Raw genomic sequence first — 18,077 nt, 5'->3', positions numbered from 1 at the left:
ATATAAAATTTATAAATTGTCGTCTATGCAGGTAGCATTAACGGTCCCGCAGAAACAAATATAGTGCATATCGGTCCCCAGAACATAAACTTTTGGCTCCGGTAATTACTTCAGGGGTGTGTCTGTAATTACTAATATCACAAGGACCTTAAAATTATTTTAGCATATCTCAGGGGTGTAGGTGTAATTTACCATATATGTTTTATATATACATGTGGATAAAGAAACCAAAAAAAGAAGGAATTTCACTGGTTTCAATTAATTTGAAACAACTTTTTTCATTCTAATTTTTGAAAAAAGAAATCCCAGATTTTTTTTTTCAATTCTCTAACAAATTAGAATTAATATATTTATAATAAAGAGTTCTATTTTCAGTTATATCTGTCCATCTGTATCGATTTATTTATCATATAAGAATAAACATTATCTATCAAAAAAAAAGTGGCTAATTTTGATTCTTTTCAATAAGTAGTTCTGTACTTGAGCTTCTGCACCATTAACGAAATGAATAATCAGAAGCACCAACTTCTGCTTCTACTTATAAAAGCACTTTTCCTCATCAATTTCACCCCACTGACATATTCCACCACCAGAGACGCCGCAATCTTAATCCGGGTCAAAAACAACCACCTCCGCGACCCGCTCCGGAAACTCGACGATTGGCTCGAATCGGATCGCCACGCGCCGTGCAACTGGACCGGCATCACCTGCGACCCCGTTGATAACGCCGTCGTTTCAATCGACCTCTCCGGCGCTGATGTCTCCGGCAATTTCCCGGCGGACTTCTGCCGGATTTCCTCCCTCCGAAACCTCGACCTCTCCTTCAACAGCCTCGGCGGCGGCATTTCTTCCGATTCGATTACTCTCTGCTCTCACCTCGCTTCTCTCAACCTCTCGTCGAACTATTTCGTCGGCGAATTGCCGGAGTTTGCAGTGCAGTTCTTCAATTTGACGGTATTGGATTTCTCCTTCAATAATTTCTCCGGTGAAGTACCGTCGAGTTTTGTCAATTTGCCGGGGCTCCAGATTCTATCTCTCGGGTCGAATCTCCTAAACGGATCGATCCCTGAGTTCCTACCCAATCTGACCGAGTTGACTCAGTTGGTGTTGGCTGTAAATCCTTTCTTCCCCAGTCCGCTTCCGGCGAACATCGGCCGCCTGAAAAAACTAGAGAACCTCGTCGCATCATACGCCAACATCATCGGAGTAATCCCCGAATCAATCGGCGATCTCGTCTCCATCAAAAACCTCGACCTGTCGAAGAACAATCTCGCCGGAAAAATCCCGGACACCATCGGGAGGATGAAAAGCGTCGAACAAATTGAACTGTTTGGAAACCAACTCACCGGCGATTTGCCGGATGCGTTTTCCGATCTCACTTCTCTACTCCGTTTCGATGCTTCGGAAAACAATCTCACCGGAAAAATACCTCAGAGTCTCGCCGCTCTGCCGTTAGAATCCCTACATCTCAACGACAATTTCTTAGTAGGTGAAATACCAGAGGCTATAGCTCTGAGCCCAAACCTTATTCAGCTGCGGTTGTTCAATAACAAACTCGCCGGCGTTTTGCCGGAGTTTTTGGGTATGAATTCAGATTTGGAAGAAATTGATGTTTCCGATAACAATTTACAGGGCCCGTTGCCTAAAAATTTGTGCTACAGAAAGATGCTCCAATCTCTGATACTCTTTGGCAACAGAATTTCAGGTACAATACCGGAATCGTACGGCGAATGCAGCACTATAAGTTACCTCAGAATTCAAGAAAACGAATTAACCGGAGTAGTACCCGATGGGTTATGGGGGTTTAACGGTCTCGAATATATCGAATTTAGAAACAACAGATTGGAAGGATCGATTCCGCCATCCGTTTCAAGCGCGAAAAACCTCGAACAATTACTAATTTCCGGCAACAATTTCTCCGGCGAGCTGCCCCCTGAGATCTGCGATTTGCAAGAGCTGAGGAAAATCGACTCCAGTCGGAACCAATTTTCCGGCGAGCTGCCGCCTTGTATTACTAAACTGACAAAACTACAGGAGCTTCACATTCAAAGAAACAAGTTCACCGGCGAGATTCCGGCGAGTGTATCATCTTGGAGAGAGTTAACACAACTGGATTTATCCTACAACCGATTCTCCGGAGACATTCCGGCGGAGTTTGGAGCTTTGCCGGTGCTGACATCGTTGAATCTCTCAAACAATCTACTCTCTGGTAAAATACCGGTCGAGTTGACTAAACTCAAACTCAACGAGTTCGATATCTCCAACAATAAGCTCCAAGGCAAAGTTCCACTTGGTTTCGATACCAAGTTTTTTCTGTCAAGTCTAACGGGCAACCCAGGTTTGTGCAGCCCGGATCTTCGACCCATTCCCCCTTGCTCTAAACCCAAATCCGTTAGCTTGCTATTGGTTCTAGTTCTATCTGTTCTTGCATCAATACTCGTGGTCTCGTTTCTATGGCTCTCGGTCAAAACCAAATTCGTTCTCTTCGGTAGTAAAACCCGAAAGCCTTGGAAAATCACCGCCTTCCAAAGAGTCGGGTTCGACGAAGAACAAGTGTTAGCCTCGTTGACGGACGAGAATCTCGTAGGGTCGGGCGGGTCAGGTCGGGTTTACAGGGTAGGTTTGAAGAGCGGGCTTACTGTAGCAGCAAAGAGGCTCTACTACGAGCCTAAAGCGTTGGCGGAATCCGAGGCGGTTTTTAGGTCGGAGGTTGAAATATTGGCAAGAATTAGACACGTCAACATCGTAAGATTGTTGTTTAGTTGCACTACGGATGATTTTAAGGTTTTGGTCTACAATTACATGGAGAACGGGAGTTTGGGGGATGTTTTGTACGGAGATAAAGGGGGCGAATTCTTGGATTGGCCGAAAAGATTTGCGGTTGCAATTGGTGCGGCACAAGGGCTCGCGTATATGCACCATGATTGTGTGCCAGCAATTGTTCATAGAGATGTTAAGTGTAATAACATATTGCTTGACGAGGGTTTTAGGCCTAAAGTGGCGGATTTTGGATTGGCAAAGATATTGAAGAAACGGGATTCGAACGACGGTGATGATCAAGTTATGTCTCGCGTAGCTGGTTCTTACGGCTATATTGCACCCGGTGAGAATGCTTATATTCTTTTAACCATTAATGAATCTTTTAATTACTTATGTGATCAATTTGATTCATTTGCTATTCAAATCATGTCTTGTTTCGAAATGTTGATTTAATTTACTTAATGATGAACTTGAAAGCTAAACCTATAAGTGGGAATTGGAACGAATTTTTGAATTCCGCCTATTTCAATCAGATTATTTTCGATTTGGAACAACTTTTTTCATTATAAATTCTGAAAGTTCCGATTTAGGAGTTTTCTTTTGGAACGAAATCGGAATAGATAAGAGATTCCGATTTCCCATCCAAATTTTAATTTCCGAAAATCCCAATTAAATTTCACTACACTACATTTATAATATCGATATGGTTGTGTATTTTATATTATAGGTGACCTGGAAATTGGAATCCCGAATTCCGCCTATTCAAATTCTGAAATTTTCCATTTTGTAGGTTGTACCATGTTGTTCTCATTCCAATTATCGAAATATTCCGAATTCCAATTTTTTGTTTAATGGAATTAGAACTATTTTTTTTCCTTACCAAGAAAATTGGAAATTTTCCAAAAGTGTCGATTCCAATCCGATCGGTCCGATTTCCAACCCCAATCTAAACCCCAAACATTTGAAAAACTTGATTATACTTGTCTATCAAGATCAAAGTTCCCAAACAAGGCCTTAATATTTCACTCTGCTTTGACATATCTGCAGAATATGCATACACGGCGAAAGTAACGGAGAAGAGCGATGTGTACAGCTTCGGTGTGGTGCTGTTGGAACTAATCACGGGCAAAAGGCCCACCGACTCCTCGTTCGGCGAGAACAAGAACATAGTCAAGTGGGTGACTGAGATTGCGCTATCCTCACCCGAGCGAGGATGCAGTGACGCAACCAGCAGCGTCGATTTCGCCGGCTTGGATCGGATATTGGACGGTCGGATGAACTTATCCACGGTCAACTACGATGAGGTGGAGAAGGTTCTGAACGTGGCTCTCTCGTGCACCGCTGAACTGCCTATGAGTAGGCCATCCATGAGAAGGGTTGTTGAATTGCTCAAGGACCGTTCGCAAACTCGTTTCAAGTAATTTAAGCTAGAGAATGCAGTATAGGGGGGCCATGGCCCCCCGCCATTTCCCGATTAGTGTAGCATTGTCGACCTCTAGAGCATTTTTAGTGTATATTTGGCCCCCCCACGAAGGTCAAAGAGTTGGATACATATGACAAGGCTTTTGAGGGTTGTTGTTTGCAATTCAGCAAAGCAATTTTTGACTGCTGAAAACTGACTTATGTTGTGTGGCGTGTGAATGTTATGGTGTTTTTGGAGGAGGTAAATTTAATGTAGGGGGGCTTTCGAATTTATTTCGACTAAGGGGTAGCAAAAAAAAAAAAAATTGTTATTGGTATAATTGTTTCTATAAAATAATATAATGTCATTTAAAACATTTATAAATCACAAATTAAAACAAAATTGAATATGAAGTTTAGATATTGATCCGGACAGATTTGCAGGGCCCAATAAGGCAAGGCCCAACAGAGTTGGCCCACACTCAAAGAGGAGATAAGACCACATGGGATCTAGGCTTGGCCCATTTCATCGGATCTTTATAAATGGCCCAAAACATTGAGCCCACAAGTGTATGCCCAAAGAATATAATACATTGTGAATAGAGACGAGGTAGGAGACCCTCGAGGAGCTGGAGACATGAGAGTTATTCGACGAGCTGAAGACCCCTAAATGAGCTAAAGATAGCTCACGAGCGTCGAGCGACGAGCCGACGAACACCGAGTGTCGAGTCCCGAGCGACTAGCCAACGAGCATCGAGCGACGAGCCGACGAACGCCGAGTGACGAGTCCCGAGCGACAAACCACCGAGCGTTGAGCACCGAGTGACGAGTGTCGAGCGACGAGCTGAAGATGCCACCTCATAACTTAGACACTAAGAATAGAAAATATCTTCATAACTTAACCACTAAGACTTATTGTCATGGACTTGAAACGATTCTATTAATCAAATTGGATAGAAGCAATGGCATCCGGAAAACCTCTACTATAAATAGAGGGTTCATAAACCTCAAGGTAAGTATTCTTGATCTTAACACATTATTTTCTCTCGAATATATTTATCTCCGAATCTTTGAGGTGTTCTAACTTGGGCGTCGAAGTGCTAACGCCGGGAGCACCTCTCCCGGTCTCTTTTGCAGGCACGCGACGAACAGGCCTAATATGGAACGGAGTTAAAGATTCGAGATTCCTCGAAGCGGAAAAACCCAACCGCATCATTGGCGCCGTCTGTGGGAAATCGAGTTAGCAGGGAGCTCTCTGGAATTGCAATGATACAGCAATGGTATCCCCCTATTCGCTAACTTTGGAAAGATACCATCTTTTCCATTCTTCCATTCTTCAGCCTATCGCCCAAATCATTCCTCCAAAATGAAGGACGATTATGGGACATATGATTGTTCATGACCGAGTGACGCCGTCACCTTGCTCAGGCGCCCCCTCGTCACCGTCTTTTGCCCATTCCTTAAAGCCCTGCATCCACCTGAAGTCTCCGGTCAATAAATCTCTGCCGTCGCTCTACGTTTCCTTGACTCTTTGACCGGCGGCGTTCTTCGAAGCGAACTCAATGATTGGTTAACTGAGGGGTAGCTACAGTATGCGCAGAGGTTTAGAATCCGAGATTGGTTAACCGAAATGGAAGCCCTCAACGTAGATAAACTGTTCGATAAAAAGTCCCAAAGAGCAAACTCTTGGCCGGATACTTTGGCAGCCATACACCCAGCTCACTGTTTGCATTTGATTCTCCAGTACATCGGATTGGAATCGCATAACAGGGAAGTTTTCGAAATTTATAATATCTTTTCTATCAATGAATATTACGATTTTTTGATATCCTCTATATGCGTGCAAGTTTCTATGTCACGAGCATGTTAATGAACTTGAATCTTTGAATTCCGTTAAGGGCAATTTATGATTTGTTTTTCTTTTTGCCTTCTATATAATGGATTTTGCGGATATTTGGATATATGTTTATTGAAGTTACATGTTTTTTAGCTCGATTACCGAGCCAGGCTATTGTGCTCGCCAATACTTTCTAAAATGAATCTCAAAAGGTGTGATTATACATGAAAAGATTATTATAATCTAATTTTTCACTCGATTTGGATGAACTATAAATTTGTAAAGGGACTGATTTGAATATATTTTGCTAGAGGTTCGATTTACCTTGCTCTTTGGTACAAGAATGTCAGCTCGTCGGAGTGAATTTTACTTGATTATCGTTTAATGTCTGTTAAATTTGTCATTTTCGTATATATCATGGCCATGACTATTGAACTGAATTCTTGGAGTAGCGTGCTTACTGCGAGTAAGGCTATTTTATGTCAATGCGCCTCTTATTTGCGATTTCATTCCTGCCTTTTATTTGTTTTTCGTTGGGTGTAGAATAGAATAACTCACGAATTATTCTAGAAAGATAGTGACGTTGGCGAGATGGATTTTCCTCAGAATGAGCTGAGCTGTAATAAGATTTCTCGAAAGAGCTCACGGTATTGGACATTTCTCAGACTTGCGGATATATTGGAGATCAGATTTTTGGGGGCTCAGACTATCTAATCACTTGGAGGTAAGTTCCTTAGAGCTCGAGTTCATCCGTTGACACTAGACCCCTTGATATCCAAATTTATCTCTATAAATTGGCGAAGTTAGTTTATAAGTACATATTACCAGTAACTTGACTTGTTTAAAGTTATATAAATCCATTTCGATGTGAGGAATTGTATTTACTCGGGAGGTATTGAAACTTTTAATTATTCTGAAATTAAATGAATTTGAGATATTATATAGCATACATATTGCATAAGGGGTTGATAAAATTAGAACATTTTATGTTGATTTATTAAACAAAGAATTGGGCCCACCAAGCACGATTGATGATAACGAGATAATTGTTTGGTATTCATGTGATTTTTGAATTAGACCACTGTCATTTATGATGTAGTTAGTATGTAAATTCCAGGAGACCTAGTTGTCTCTGCAATTTTTTTTATAAAATGGACCTTTTAAAACTAGAACTTATCCAGTTGAAGTTCTTGGACTATGATTTTCGAATTTCTAAAATTTATTTTAATCAAATTTGTTTCGGGGAACATTTTTTAGCTTAATTCTTGAGTTGTTATACTGCACTCGTCAATATTTTTCCAAGACAAATTTATTTTCCATTTTGTTTTTTGAAAGTTAACTACAATCAGGGTTGGCACTCAATTCCGATGTTGCGAACAACCAAAAATGTTAGTAAGAGTGAATTTGATTTGTTTCCATGCGAGACGAAACCTATGCTTAGTGTTTTCTTAGCTCTGTTTTTTGTTCGTTTTTTGTTGGGTGTAGAGTAGAGTAACTCGCAAATTACTTTACAAAGCTAGTGGCTAGGAGAGACGCACGAAGTTGTATATGTTTTAATTGTAGAAAAATGATTGGTGGAGCAACCCACCGAGCCTGAATTTCGAGACGAAATCTATTGTTGGATTTTCAAATCCAGCCATTCACCGAACATAAATTCTTCAAAGTTCAAAGTTGCTCTTAATCATCTAAGGTAGAATCTTTGAAATTATAGACATGTATCCAAATTTAGTATTTACAAAATTGTCTCGAGCATTTTTAATCATATATGAGCACCGAAGCTTTTGTTTACAAATCAAATGAATCTATGTAATATTTTTATAACTGGGTTTCCTAAAATTTCGACTTTCCACCCCTCGAAATTGAATTAATATTCTCGGGTTGTTACGAACTCGGAGTTTCTGGAAAAAAGTCTTTCTTCCACAATCATAACTAAGTTTCTTGGAAGAATCATTGTTTATCGAAGTAGATATTCTCTAAATCGCTCGAGCTAAAGCTTGAGTTTATTTCTATGAACTCAATAGAGCTTGACTTTATTTATCATTACCTGTTGAAAACACGAAATAACCGGATGAGTTTCTTTGTGCAAGTTCGATTCTCCTATGTCTTTGATTCCTATGCGGATTCCTTAGTGCCCAGAATAGCTCAGTTTGTTGGACTTCTCGAAAGAGCCCCGCATCGGCTTACCCGACTTTCCGCATCGGTCTTATGAGGCTCACGCCTACCTCTCGAGAAGAACCCATGGGATCCCGAGTTTCTCCTAGTCACACTATGAGGTGAACTCTAATTTAATTTTGTGCATGAATCTCGAAGGCAATAACTGCTCACATGTTGAAAAATATTTTGAGAAAATTTACTCGATAAGCGCTGAATTGTGACAGAGGATGAATTTGAGATCTTATATAACTTGTTTATTACTTGATTGTGTTTAAGAATTAGAATATGGATATTTTGGCTACAAGATCCAGCCAGCAATTCTACTCGCATTGATTTTTCTAAAATTGGATTGTGCACATATTTGATAAATGTTTACCAAAAGTAGTGCTTAGGGAGCTCGATTATGCGTGGCCAATGATTTTTAAAATGAATCTTAAAAAGTTGCGATTACAGATGAAGCTAATCATAATTTGGATTTTCACTCAATTTCGATGTTGCAAGTAACTATAAGTTTGTACATGCGTTAATTTAGCAAGAGGTTTGATTTTATTTTGTACAAGCATGTTAGCTCACGTTATTACCAATAAAGTGAATTTTGTTTGAATATCGCATACGATCTGCCAAATTTATTATCAAATTCGTGTGATAAGTGACTCAATCATGGCCTTGATTATTGAATTGAGCTCTCGAAGGAGCTCGTTTACTACGAATGAGGCTATCTTATGTGAGAATAACTAACAATGAAGGTTTTTACACCTAACGTGTTTCTTGTTTACGATTTGATTTATATTTTTTGTTTGTTTTTCGTTGGGTGTAGAGTAGAGAAACTCGCGAATTACTCTACAAAGCTAGTGACTAGGAGAGATACACGAAGTTGTATATGTTTTAATTGTACGGGATTTATTTGCGGGCTCCTGGACCCGTGGTTTCTTTTAATTATCATGACATCGGCAACTTTCTACATAAAACGATTAATATTGTTCCACTCGAAAGTTTTTCTTCAAAACATATGATTTGTCTCGACTTTATGTCTTTGTCTCGGAAGACGTGGTAGAGAATTGTGATTACAGGTGCAAACGATCGTTGTGATGAGAATGATATTATCGAAATAGCTCTAACTCATTAATTCACCGCGAGCTTTGGTTCGAGCCTTTTCGATTACCCCGGAGGATTCCTTGTAGCTCAAGGATCCATGAGGAGCCTCGAAAGAAATAATAAAGCACGGCCTTGTTGGATCTCTGCTGATGACCTGGTAAATTTTCGAAAAGTTCATCTTCAAATGCTTTACAAAATTGTTTTTACCAAAATATTCAAAGAGAAAAGGAGTATGTTGATATAGCTGATTAAATCTATAAATGGGTGTGACTACAATATTGGTTTATTCAAGGAGCATTTTATTAATGATATATTGTATTGAAGAATTGATTAAGTATGCATGGTACGAAAAGCTGTTCAAACATGAAATGAGCACGAGCTCAACGAGATGAAATGAAAAATCTATCCGAATATTCGGGTAGCGAGTACGAGCTCGTAAAATAGAAAATCTATCCGAGTGTTCGGGTAGCGAGCACGAGCTCGTTAAAAATCTATCCGAGCATTCGGGTAGCGAGCACGAGCTCGTTGAAAAGAAAATCTATCCGAGCATTCGGGTAGCGAGCACGAGCTCGTTAAAACGAAAACTCTATCCGAGCATTCGGGTAGCGAGCACGAGCTCGTTAAAACGAAAACTCTATCCGAGCATTCGGGTAGCGAGCACGAGCTCGTTGAAAAGAAAATCTATCCGAGCATTCGGGTAGCGAGCACGAGCTCGTTAAAACGAAAACTCTATCCGAGCATTCGGGTAGCGAGCACGAGCTCGTTAAAACGAAAACTCTATCCGAGCATTCGGGTAGCGAGCACGAGCTCGTTAAAACGAAAACTCTATCCGAGCATTCGGGTAGCGAGCACGAGCTCGTTAAAAAGAAAATCTATCCGAGCATTCGGGTAGCGAGCACGAGCTCGTTAAAACGAAAACTCTATCCAAGCATTCGGGTAGCGAGCACGAGCTCGTTATAAAGGAAATCTATCCGAGCATTCGGGTAGCGAGCACGAGCTCGTTAAAACGAAAACTCTATCCGAGCATTCGGGTAGCGAGCACGACCTCGTTAAACAAAATCTATCCAAGCATTCGGGTAGCGAGCACGAGCTCGTTAAAATAGAAAATCTATCCGGATATACGGGTAGCGAGCACGAGCTCGTTAAATAGAAAATTTATCTGAGTAGGAAGCACGAGCTTTTCATACTTCGCGATAACGAGCACGATCTTAATTGAAAGATTATTATAGAACGAAATGCACTGATATAAACCTCAAATAAAAAAATAAAATCAAGAAACATGAAATTGATCTAACTAAGCATTGAAAAATTGCACAAAAAATGAAGCAAGAAATGGCAGTGTATTGAATATCTCTGTACCTTTTCTTTCTCGATTTTCCTGGAACTAAAATCTAAGATTTTGTGTAATGCACTGGAGTTTGCAGCTAAGAAATAATTTGAATGGGAAACCGAATGGAATAGGAAAATGGTTGGCCAAGCTCTTCAGCTCATTTACCCAATCAAATGATACGAGCTTCATCCGGCCAAACAAGCACGAACTCAACATTTCGGCAAGAAGTCTGACCCGGCGAGAAATCATAGCATTAACATAACCAACCCCCAAGAAAAATTGGCTAAGAACATAGTCGGTGGGTTAAGAAAATAACGCATACTCCAAGCTGATCAATTCGTATTCTCGCGTTCAACTTGGAGTGGGGGACTAGTTGATCCGGACAGATTTGCAGGGCCCAATAAGGCAAGGCCCAACAGAGTTGGCCCACACTCAAAGAGGAGATAAGACCACATGGGATCTAGGCTTGGCCCATTTCATCGGATCTTTATAAATGGCCCAAAACATTGAGCCCACAAGTGTATGCCCAAAGAATATAATACATTGTGAATAGAGACGAGGTAGGAGACCCTCGAGGAGCTGGAGACATGAGAGTTATTCGACGAGCTGAAGACCCCTAAATGAGCTAAAGATAGCTCACGAGCGTCGAGCGACGAGCCGACGAACACCGAGTGTCGAGTCCCGAGCGACTAGCCAACGAGCATCGAGCGACGAGCCGACGAACGCCGAGTGACGAGTCCCGAGCGACAAACCACCGAGCGTTGAGCACCGAGTGACGAGTGTCGAGCGACGAGCTGAAGATGCCACCTCATAACTTAGACACTAAGAATAGAAAATATCTTCATAACTTAACCACTAAGACTTATTGTCATGGACTTGAAACGATTCTATTAATCAAATTGGATAGAAGCAATGGCATCCGGAAAACCTCTACTATAAATAGAGGGTTCATAAACCTCAAGGTAAGTATTCTTGATCTTAACACATTATTTTCTCTCGAATATATTTATCTCCGAATCTTTGAGGTGTTCTAACTTGGGCGTCGGAGTGCTAACGCCGGGAGCACCTCTCCCGGTCTCTTTTGCAGGCACGCGACGAACAGGCCTAATATGGAACGGAGTTAAAGATTCGAGATTCCTCGAAGCGGAAAAACCCAACCGCATCAGATATGATGGATACATTACCGATCTACGTATCATGGACACAAACACGGTGATATGGGAAAACGGACACGGAAAATGGCATATCTCAAAAATGGGATACAGGAGCTTGGGAGAGACGTGTAAATATTAAAACTATAAGGGTTTAGTTATAAATATGTTGTGTAAGCATATATACGTTTTTATTTATATATAATTCTTTTTATATATTTCCATACAAACATTTCAAAATAAATTTTATGGGAAAATTATCGTCTTCATCCCTCAAGTTTGCACCAATTTCACAGTTGGTCCCCCATGTTCACAAAAAACACATTTAGTCCCTCATGTTTCAATAATGTAACATTTTAGATCATTTCCGTCATTTTACCGTTAGTCCGTTAGTTAAGGCGGTGATAGGCACATGCTTGATTCCGTCAGTATTGACGTAAAATTGACGAAAATGACTAAAAATGTTGACTTTTTGAAACATGAGGGACCAATTGTATTTTTTATGAACTTGAGGGACCAAATATGAAATCCGTGCAAATTGTGAGGGATGAAAACTACATCTCTCCCAAATTTTACTATCAACTATCAATTTGCAATTCATCATTAAATTATATAAATAATTAGGAAAACAACAAAAAAATTCGAAAATTTGTTATTCAAACATGTTTCTAACCTTTCAGAAATTGCAAAATGGCTCATAAGGTGTCGGCAGGTGTCCTCGAGTGTCTGACTCGAAACTTATCTGAAACACGAAAAAGTTAAGAAATTGAAGGTTCTGTGCTACGTAGGTACATATATAAACATGAAAATGAAGATAATTTTGTAAGAATAAAATATAAATATTTAATTAAACAATACAAAAGGGGAAATGTAAATGAGAACCAAATATAAAACATTATAGTTTCATGTCCTACGAACAATTTAAATTTATTTAATATCAAATCAATTGATAATTCCATCAGATAATGATTTTTTTTTATTATTTAATTATGAAAATCTCAATATAATAATTCATTTTATTAGTTCTACCAAATCAACAAAAAATCCTATTATATTGGCATTTTGACACTGCCCTCTGCTAATAAAACACGACTTTACAACCTACAACTTGCAATAAAGCGTGTTTTGCATTTTCTCCAAAATAGATATATAAATAAAATATCAAACACCAACAAAATTCTCAATTCAAGGAACGCAGTTGAATCTACAAACAGAGAAAACATTACTCGCATAGAAAGGGAAGAATGGCGTCGGCGATTATGAGATCTGGCCTCCGTTCCGCCCTCCGCGGCGGCGCTTCTGCTCCACGCGTTTCATCAGCTTCTAACCGCTCCTTCTCCTCTTCAGCATCTCAACTCGATGAAGCTGGTATTTGTTTTATTGATTTATATTTAATCGAATCAGAAATTGATGTTTAGATTCGAATTGAATCGTGTGGAGAGAAATTATAAGATCTGATGATTGATTATTTTTGTTCGGCGTGCTTTTTTGGGGTTGTCAATTGTTCGTGTATGCAATTTAGGGTTTCAATTACATTTTCTGTTATATTTTAGCTTACGTAGGATTAAATGATTCGGTTCAAAATATGTGATGATGTGATGGAAAATGCTGATTTTTTTATTTTTTTTTGTTGGGCATTATTTTTTGGGCTGTCAATTGTTCGTGTATGCAATCTAGGGTTTCAATTACATTTCCTGTTATATTTTAGCTTACATATGATTAAAGGATTCAGTTCGAAATATGTGATGATGTGATTGAAAGTGCTGAATTTTTTTAAATTTTTAATTTTTTTAATTTTTTTTTTGTTGGACTGTGGTTTATGTAGCCGAGGCTTCAAAGTGGGAGAAGATAACATATGTAGGAATAGCAGCATGCACGTGTCTTGCTGCCTTTATCCTTTCCAAGGGTCATCCGCACCACGACGAACCTCCTGTAAGAATCATCCACAGTTGCTCATATTATCCTGATTTTGTTTTTTTTTTTTTAAATTTGGGGTTTGCAGTTGTTAGATTGACCTAGAATTTCGTTTGCCCATGTTTTGGTGCCAGCTTACTATATATGTTGTTTCAAATTGAAATTGCACGATTTTTTATCGTTGTTGAAAAAAAAGTCGGTGATTCTGATCTACTTATTGGTTTTGTGGTGCAGGCATACCCATTCTTGCACATTCGAAACAAGGAGTTTCCATGGGGTAAGTTTCTTATAATCTTTCTCGGGTTTTTTTTCTTGTTTCGAAATATTTGATGATGTGCTTGTTTCAAATTATTTGATGTTTCACGGATTTGTAAGACTTTCTATGTGGTTATTTATCGTATTTGTATAATTGAATGTGTGTATGATGATTGACCTTTATTCTACTTGTGATGATTATTGGTTATGACTTGTTGGGGATTACTTTTTGCTGGTCATGTTGGATTCTGATAAATCTCGATCTAAATATTTTAAGATTCGAATTTTTCTTAAGATAGACCAAATAATATGGTGGTGATTGGTGATCTTGAGCTCAACATATAGGAGACTCATAAGGATTTGAATTGATTTAACTAACTTTTGCATGAAATTTAGTTCATACATAATATATGGATTAATGATGTTCAGTTCACGATTCACACATTCTCACGTGTGCTGCTATTTTTCTCCTAATTTGAAGCTTTATACTTGTTTAAACGCAATACACACTGCAGTATAAAGTTCACAAAGTTGAAAATTTTGAGGCTTTAATTATTGTTCCATGTGTACTCTATTGCTTCTGGTCTAGCATTAATTTGAGAAAGTGCACTAGTTGTATATATGAAAAGCTACATCAACTTAGCATGAGACTACTGAGTAAGGACTAGAACGAAGGTACAGGGGCTAGACGAAGGATAAATGAGGATTAAAAGCACTCCAACTACAGATGAAAAATTATGTTCATTTTTCTCACTTCTCACAATTTGTTTTTTTTGGGTATTTATAAACGAGTTGCATCAATTGTTCGGTATAGCAATAACTATGTAAGTGCAAATTCAGAATTCATGTCAGGAACTTAAATTAGTAGTTTCTTGAGGTTGATTCTTTAGCTTCTTGATTGCTTCTCTTAAAATTGCATCTCAATTTAGAAAGCCCTAATTAATATTATTGCGTTGTCTTTGCATTGTCATAATCCGACACATAATAAGTTGCACCTGAGTGGGAAGCTTAGCATCGCCGTATACTGTACATGCTTTTTCCTTTGTTTCTTAGTTGATTATTTATCATGTGCATTTTCGTGTTCTTCATGCAAACCCAAGTGGTTAAGAATTATGTAATTGTGTACTCGAGAAAGTTAACCTGATCTACTAGAAAGAATCAGTTGTAATTGTTGTTCCGAGTTTTCATTTCTTGGCTAACAAATTTTTATTTTACACTTAATCTTTTTTTTTGGTTCTCGTTTACTAACATTAGTTTTTATGGGTGCAGGTCCAGATGGTCTGTTTGAGGTAAAGCATCACTAATCGTTTTGGCTGATCGTTTTTGGGAAGTCTCAAAGATTAATAAGTCGTGTGGTGCATTTCTGAAATGTATTTAAACTCGTGGTCTCCAATATTGACTTGGAAATTCGAAATTCCATTCAGCATGTTATGTGGATGCTTTTCATCTTCATCTTTTTTGTACTTTCTTTCGTTTGTGATTTTTACAAAATAAAGTTGATTAGATTGGAGGGCTTTTTGGTCCATCTTGTGGAATTATTTCATTCTCGTCCAATTTGTCTCGTGATCGTCTTTCTCCTTATTATAACTATGGTCCGTTTCATTTATCCTCGAAATGTTCTTCACTTCAATTCCTTTATTTCTTTGGCTGACACGAGATGATTGTTTAACCATGACTTACATCTTTAATATACATACAATTGGTTTGTTTCAGTTATACTTGAGTTCTGTGAAACTCGGAGCGAAAATTGGAATGTTACGCCGATTCACGAATTCAACTTCCAAGAGAAAAAAATCAACATGTTTCCGAAATTTCATATTAATTATTAGTTTTTCAAAGAAAAAGGGAAAATCGATGGGAATTTGTACCATAGAATAGTAATTATGAATATATTTCCAACATGAGTGGTTGATTCCGAGGAACTAGTCTCTGGTTTTATGGTACAATTTTGTCTTTGATTGAAAGGAATATTATTAGGTAAATTTCACAGGAATTTTTATTTTTGAGATTGAAAAAAGTAATTAAAAATCAGAATCCAAAGAGACTAGCTTTTCATCTTGTCTGTCTTCATCGATGCTTTAAAACATTCTCTTCTCTTTGGATTTTTTTTGAATAATTTATAGAGAAACAAATAAATGGGTTCGAATTTAAGACAACTGAAACTGCTTCAACACGTGAGTTCTTTTACATTTCCGAGCATGGGTAAAAAAAATTATTACAGTTTCAAAAAAGTACAAGATGTTTTTCCATTGATCTTAATCTGTGCATACTTTAGTTGTACTTGACAATTAATTTGGGCTTCTTTTCACAATTGGAGCTCTAATTGGGTGGAGGCCCAATGGAACACATCAAATAGGAATATTCTAGTTAGTGATTCCTAACACGTTTTTACTAGTTAATTAATGATCAACATTAGTTGGTCGTTACCCATAATGATTACATAAATATATAAGGCTTCATTCGATTTATTTTGTGCAGATATGAGTAGTCGTTCCTTGAAACTGTCTAACAATTGGACAAACATTTCAAACAAAACTGAAGTATGATAAATTGCCTTTAATACCCGATAACATTTTAACTCCCCTTATCGTTGCAGGTGATGATGAGGATTCAAAAAACAACAATGATGTTGAAATAATTAAAGAATTGCTATGCAAAGTGGAAAACTGCTTGAGGTATGTGAGTTGAGTCCCTTAAAAAAAGAGAAGTATGCCCTAATCGAGGAGGAAAACAAAGTGTTAAAGATAAGGAGTAATATTGCCCACAAATTTGATATTCTTAGTTATCTAAAATTTTGTTTCAAAAAAAAATTCATCTAGAATTCAAAATTTAATTTATACACGCATAACTTTATCGCCCGACATTCAATTTAGTGGATTGAAATTGGAAGCTAACTCAATAGACTACGGTTTCCATGTTTTGAATTTTGTCAAAATCAAACCAAAATAGGATCAGAATTACGTCCAAATTCCAAATAGTATTAATAAAATTAACGACATCTAACATTTCATTATTTCCAAACAATGCCATATATAGAGCCGGCAATATTCTCTCTTGATATAGAAGCGAAATCGTCAATGACAAGTCATATAATTTTTTTATTTCTTTTTTCATCTGCCAAAATAATAAATTCTACCTTTTCTTTTTTTTTTTTTTTTTTGTGGGGTGGGTGTAGAAATATTATTTAAATAGTCATATATTCCGTCACAACCCTTCTAACTATATGAAGACTATAATATCATTAACATATTGAATTCTTTTTCTACAAGAAATGATAAAAGAAATTTTTTATATGTACCCATTAAATAATAAATTTCAGTCAACCAGAAAAATTGAATGATTATTCTTTTCATTACTAGATCATTTTAGTATTTTTATCATATTGATAATCCAAATCAATCAATCTTATTCATTTGATTGTGACATGTTGTTTTGCCTAGTGATTAGTTGACATCATTGATGAATGACGTGGATAATAAACCCATCAATTTTTTTTCACTAATCTGGATAATGATTATCAGGTGGTGACAGAATCTCTTTTAGCAGGCAAAACAAAATAATAATTAAAAAAATAAAAATAAAAATCAGACTACTCATCATTATTATTATTATTATTATTAGTAGTGCATATTACGGCCACTTTATATATAATTAAATTATGAAAAGAACCTTTTGTTACGTACAGTCACCTCTCTTTTTTAATATTTTGATACAAAATTTATGTGATTCAGTTATTTACCAAATTAAATTGTATATTTAGTTCGGTAAAGGGTATGAAATGTTGGCGTATCGAAATTTCAGTTCGGTTTTACCGAATTAACATTCCCAAATTTACCTCGAAAGGGGTCTTTTTGTAAAATAATACATAATTAATGGGATGGTTGTAATTACCCAAACAAAAGATTATTTTCGTAATTTGACCATAACTCGGCCGTAATTTGCCGAATATTATTATTAAAACTGAACTAAGATTTGTCCATCAATGGCCGCACTTACCCATGTTTCTTGCAAATCAAGAAAACCATTCTACTTTAAGACCTCTGTTTCTCTGCAAATCTCTCTTTTCATTAACCACACCCCCTCTAGAGAGAGAAAGATGAGAGAGAAAGAGAGATATATCTAATAATAATAATAATAAATGTAAATTCTATTTTGCGTGTTGACAGTAAGTAACGCTGTA

General features: G+C 37.6%; 2 protein-coding genes across 2 annotated transcripts; both read left to right on the top strand.

The window, feature by feature from the left end:
• Positions 1 to 237: 237 nt before the first annotated feature.
• On the top strand, positions 238 to 4,536 carry LOC105953496 (LRR receptor-like serine/threonine-protein kinase HSL2). Its single transcript, XM_012977162.2, has 2 exons — positions 238 to 3,103; positions 3,808 to 4,536. The coding sequence occupies exons 1-2, from the start codon at positions 505 to 507 to the stop codon at positions 4,179 to 4,181; spliced, it is 2,973 nt and encodes a 990-aa protein (XP_012832616.2). The 5' UTR covers positions 238 to 504; the 3' UTR covers positions 4,182 to 4,536.
• An 8,275-nt stretch (positions 4,537 to 12,811) lies between these two features.
• LOC105953499 (cytochrome c oxidase-like protein) lies at positions 12,812 to 15,451 on the top strand. Its single transcript, XM_012977163.2, has 4 exons — positions 12,812 to 13,096; positions 13,554 to 13,660; positions 13,877 to 13,919; positions 15,167 to 15,451. Exons 1-4 carry the CDS (start codon positions 12,973 to 12,975, stop codon positions 15,199 to 15,201), a joined length of 309 nt encoding a protein of 102 aa, XP_012832617.2. The 5' UTR covers positions 12,812 to 12,972; the 3' UTR covers positions 15,202 to 15,451.
• Positions 15,452 to 18,077: the final 2,626 nt, after the last annotated feature.

Source organism: Erythranthe guttata, chromosome 12, assembly GCF_056151865.1.
Source record: "Erythranthe guttata isolate IM_541 chromosome 12, IM_541, whole genome shotgun sequence".
NCBI lineage: Eukaryota > Viridiplantae > Streptophyta > Magnoliopsida > Lamiales > Phrymaceae > Erythranthe > Erythranthe guttata.
The sequence above is the reverse complement of the archived record's forward strand: the minus strand, read 5'-3'. Positions and strand labels throughout refer to the sequence as shown.

What these genes read in the sequence shown, in the direction of transcription:
- LOC105953496 (XM_012977162.2), top strand. Translation starts at nt 505, where the DNA reads ATGAATAATCAGAAGCACCAACTTCTGCTTCTACTTATAAAAGCACTT. An exon ending in TTACGGCTATATTGCACCCG is followed by an intron (nt 3,104 to 3,807) that starts GTGAGAATGCTT and finishes ACATATCTGCAG; the next exon opens with AATATGCATACACGGCGAAA.
- LOC105953499 (XM_012977163.2), top strand. Translation starts at nt 12,973, where the DNA reads ATGGCGTCGGCGATTATGAGATCTGGCCTCCGTTCCGCCCTCCGCGGC. An exon ending in ATCTCAACTCGATGAAGCTG is followed by an intron (nt 13,097 to 13,553) that starts GTATTTGTTTTA and finishes TGGTTTATGTAG; the next exon opens with CCGAGGCTTCAAAGTGGGAG. An exon ending in AAACAAGGAGTTTCCATGGG is followed by an intron (nt 13,920 to 15,166) that starts GTAAGTTTCTTA and finishes TTATGGGTGCAG; the next exon opens with GTCCAGATGGTCTGTTTGAG.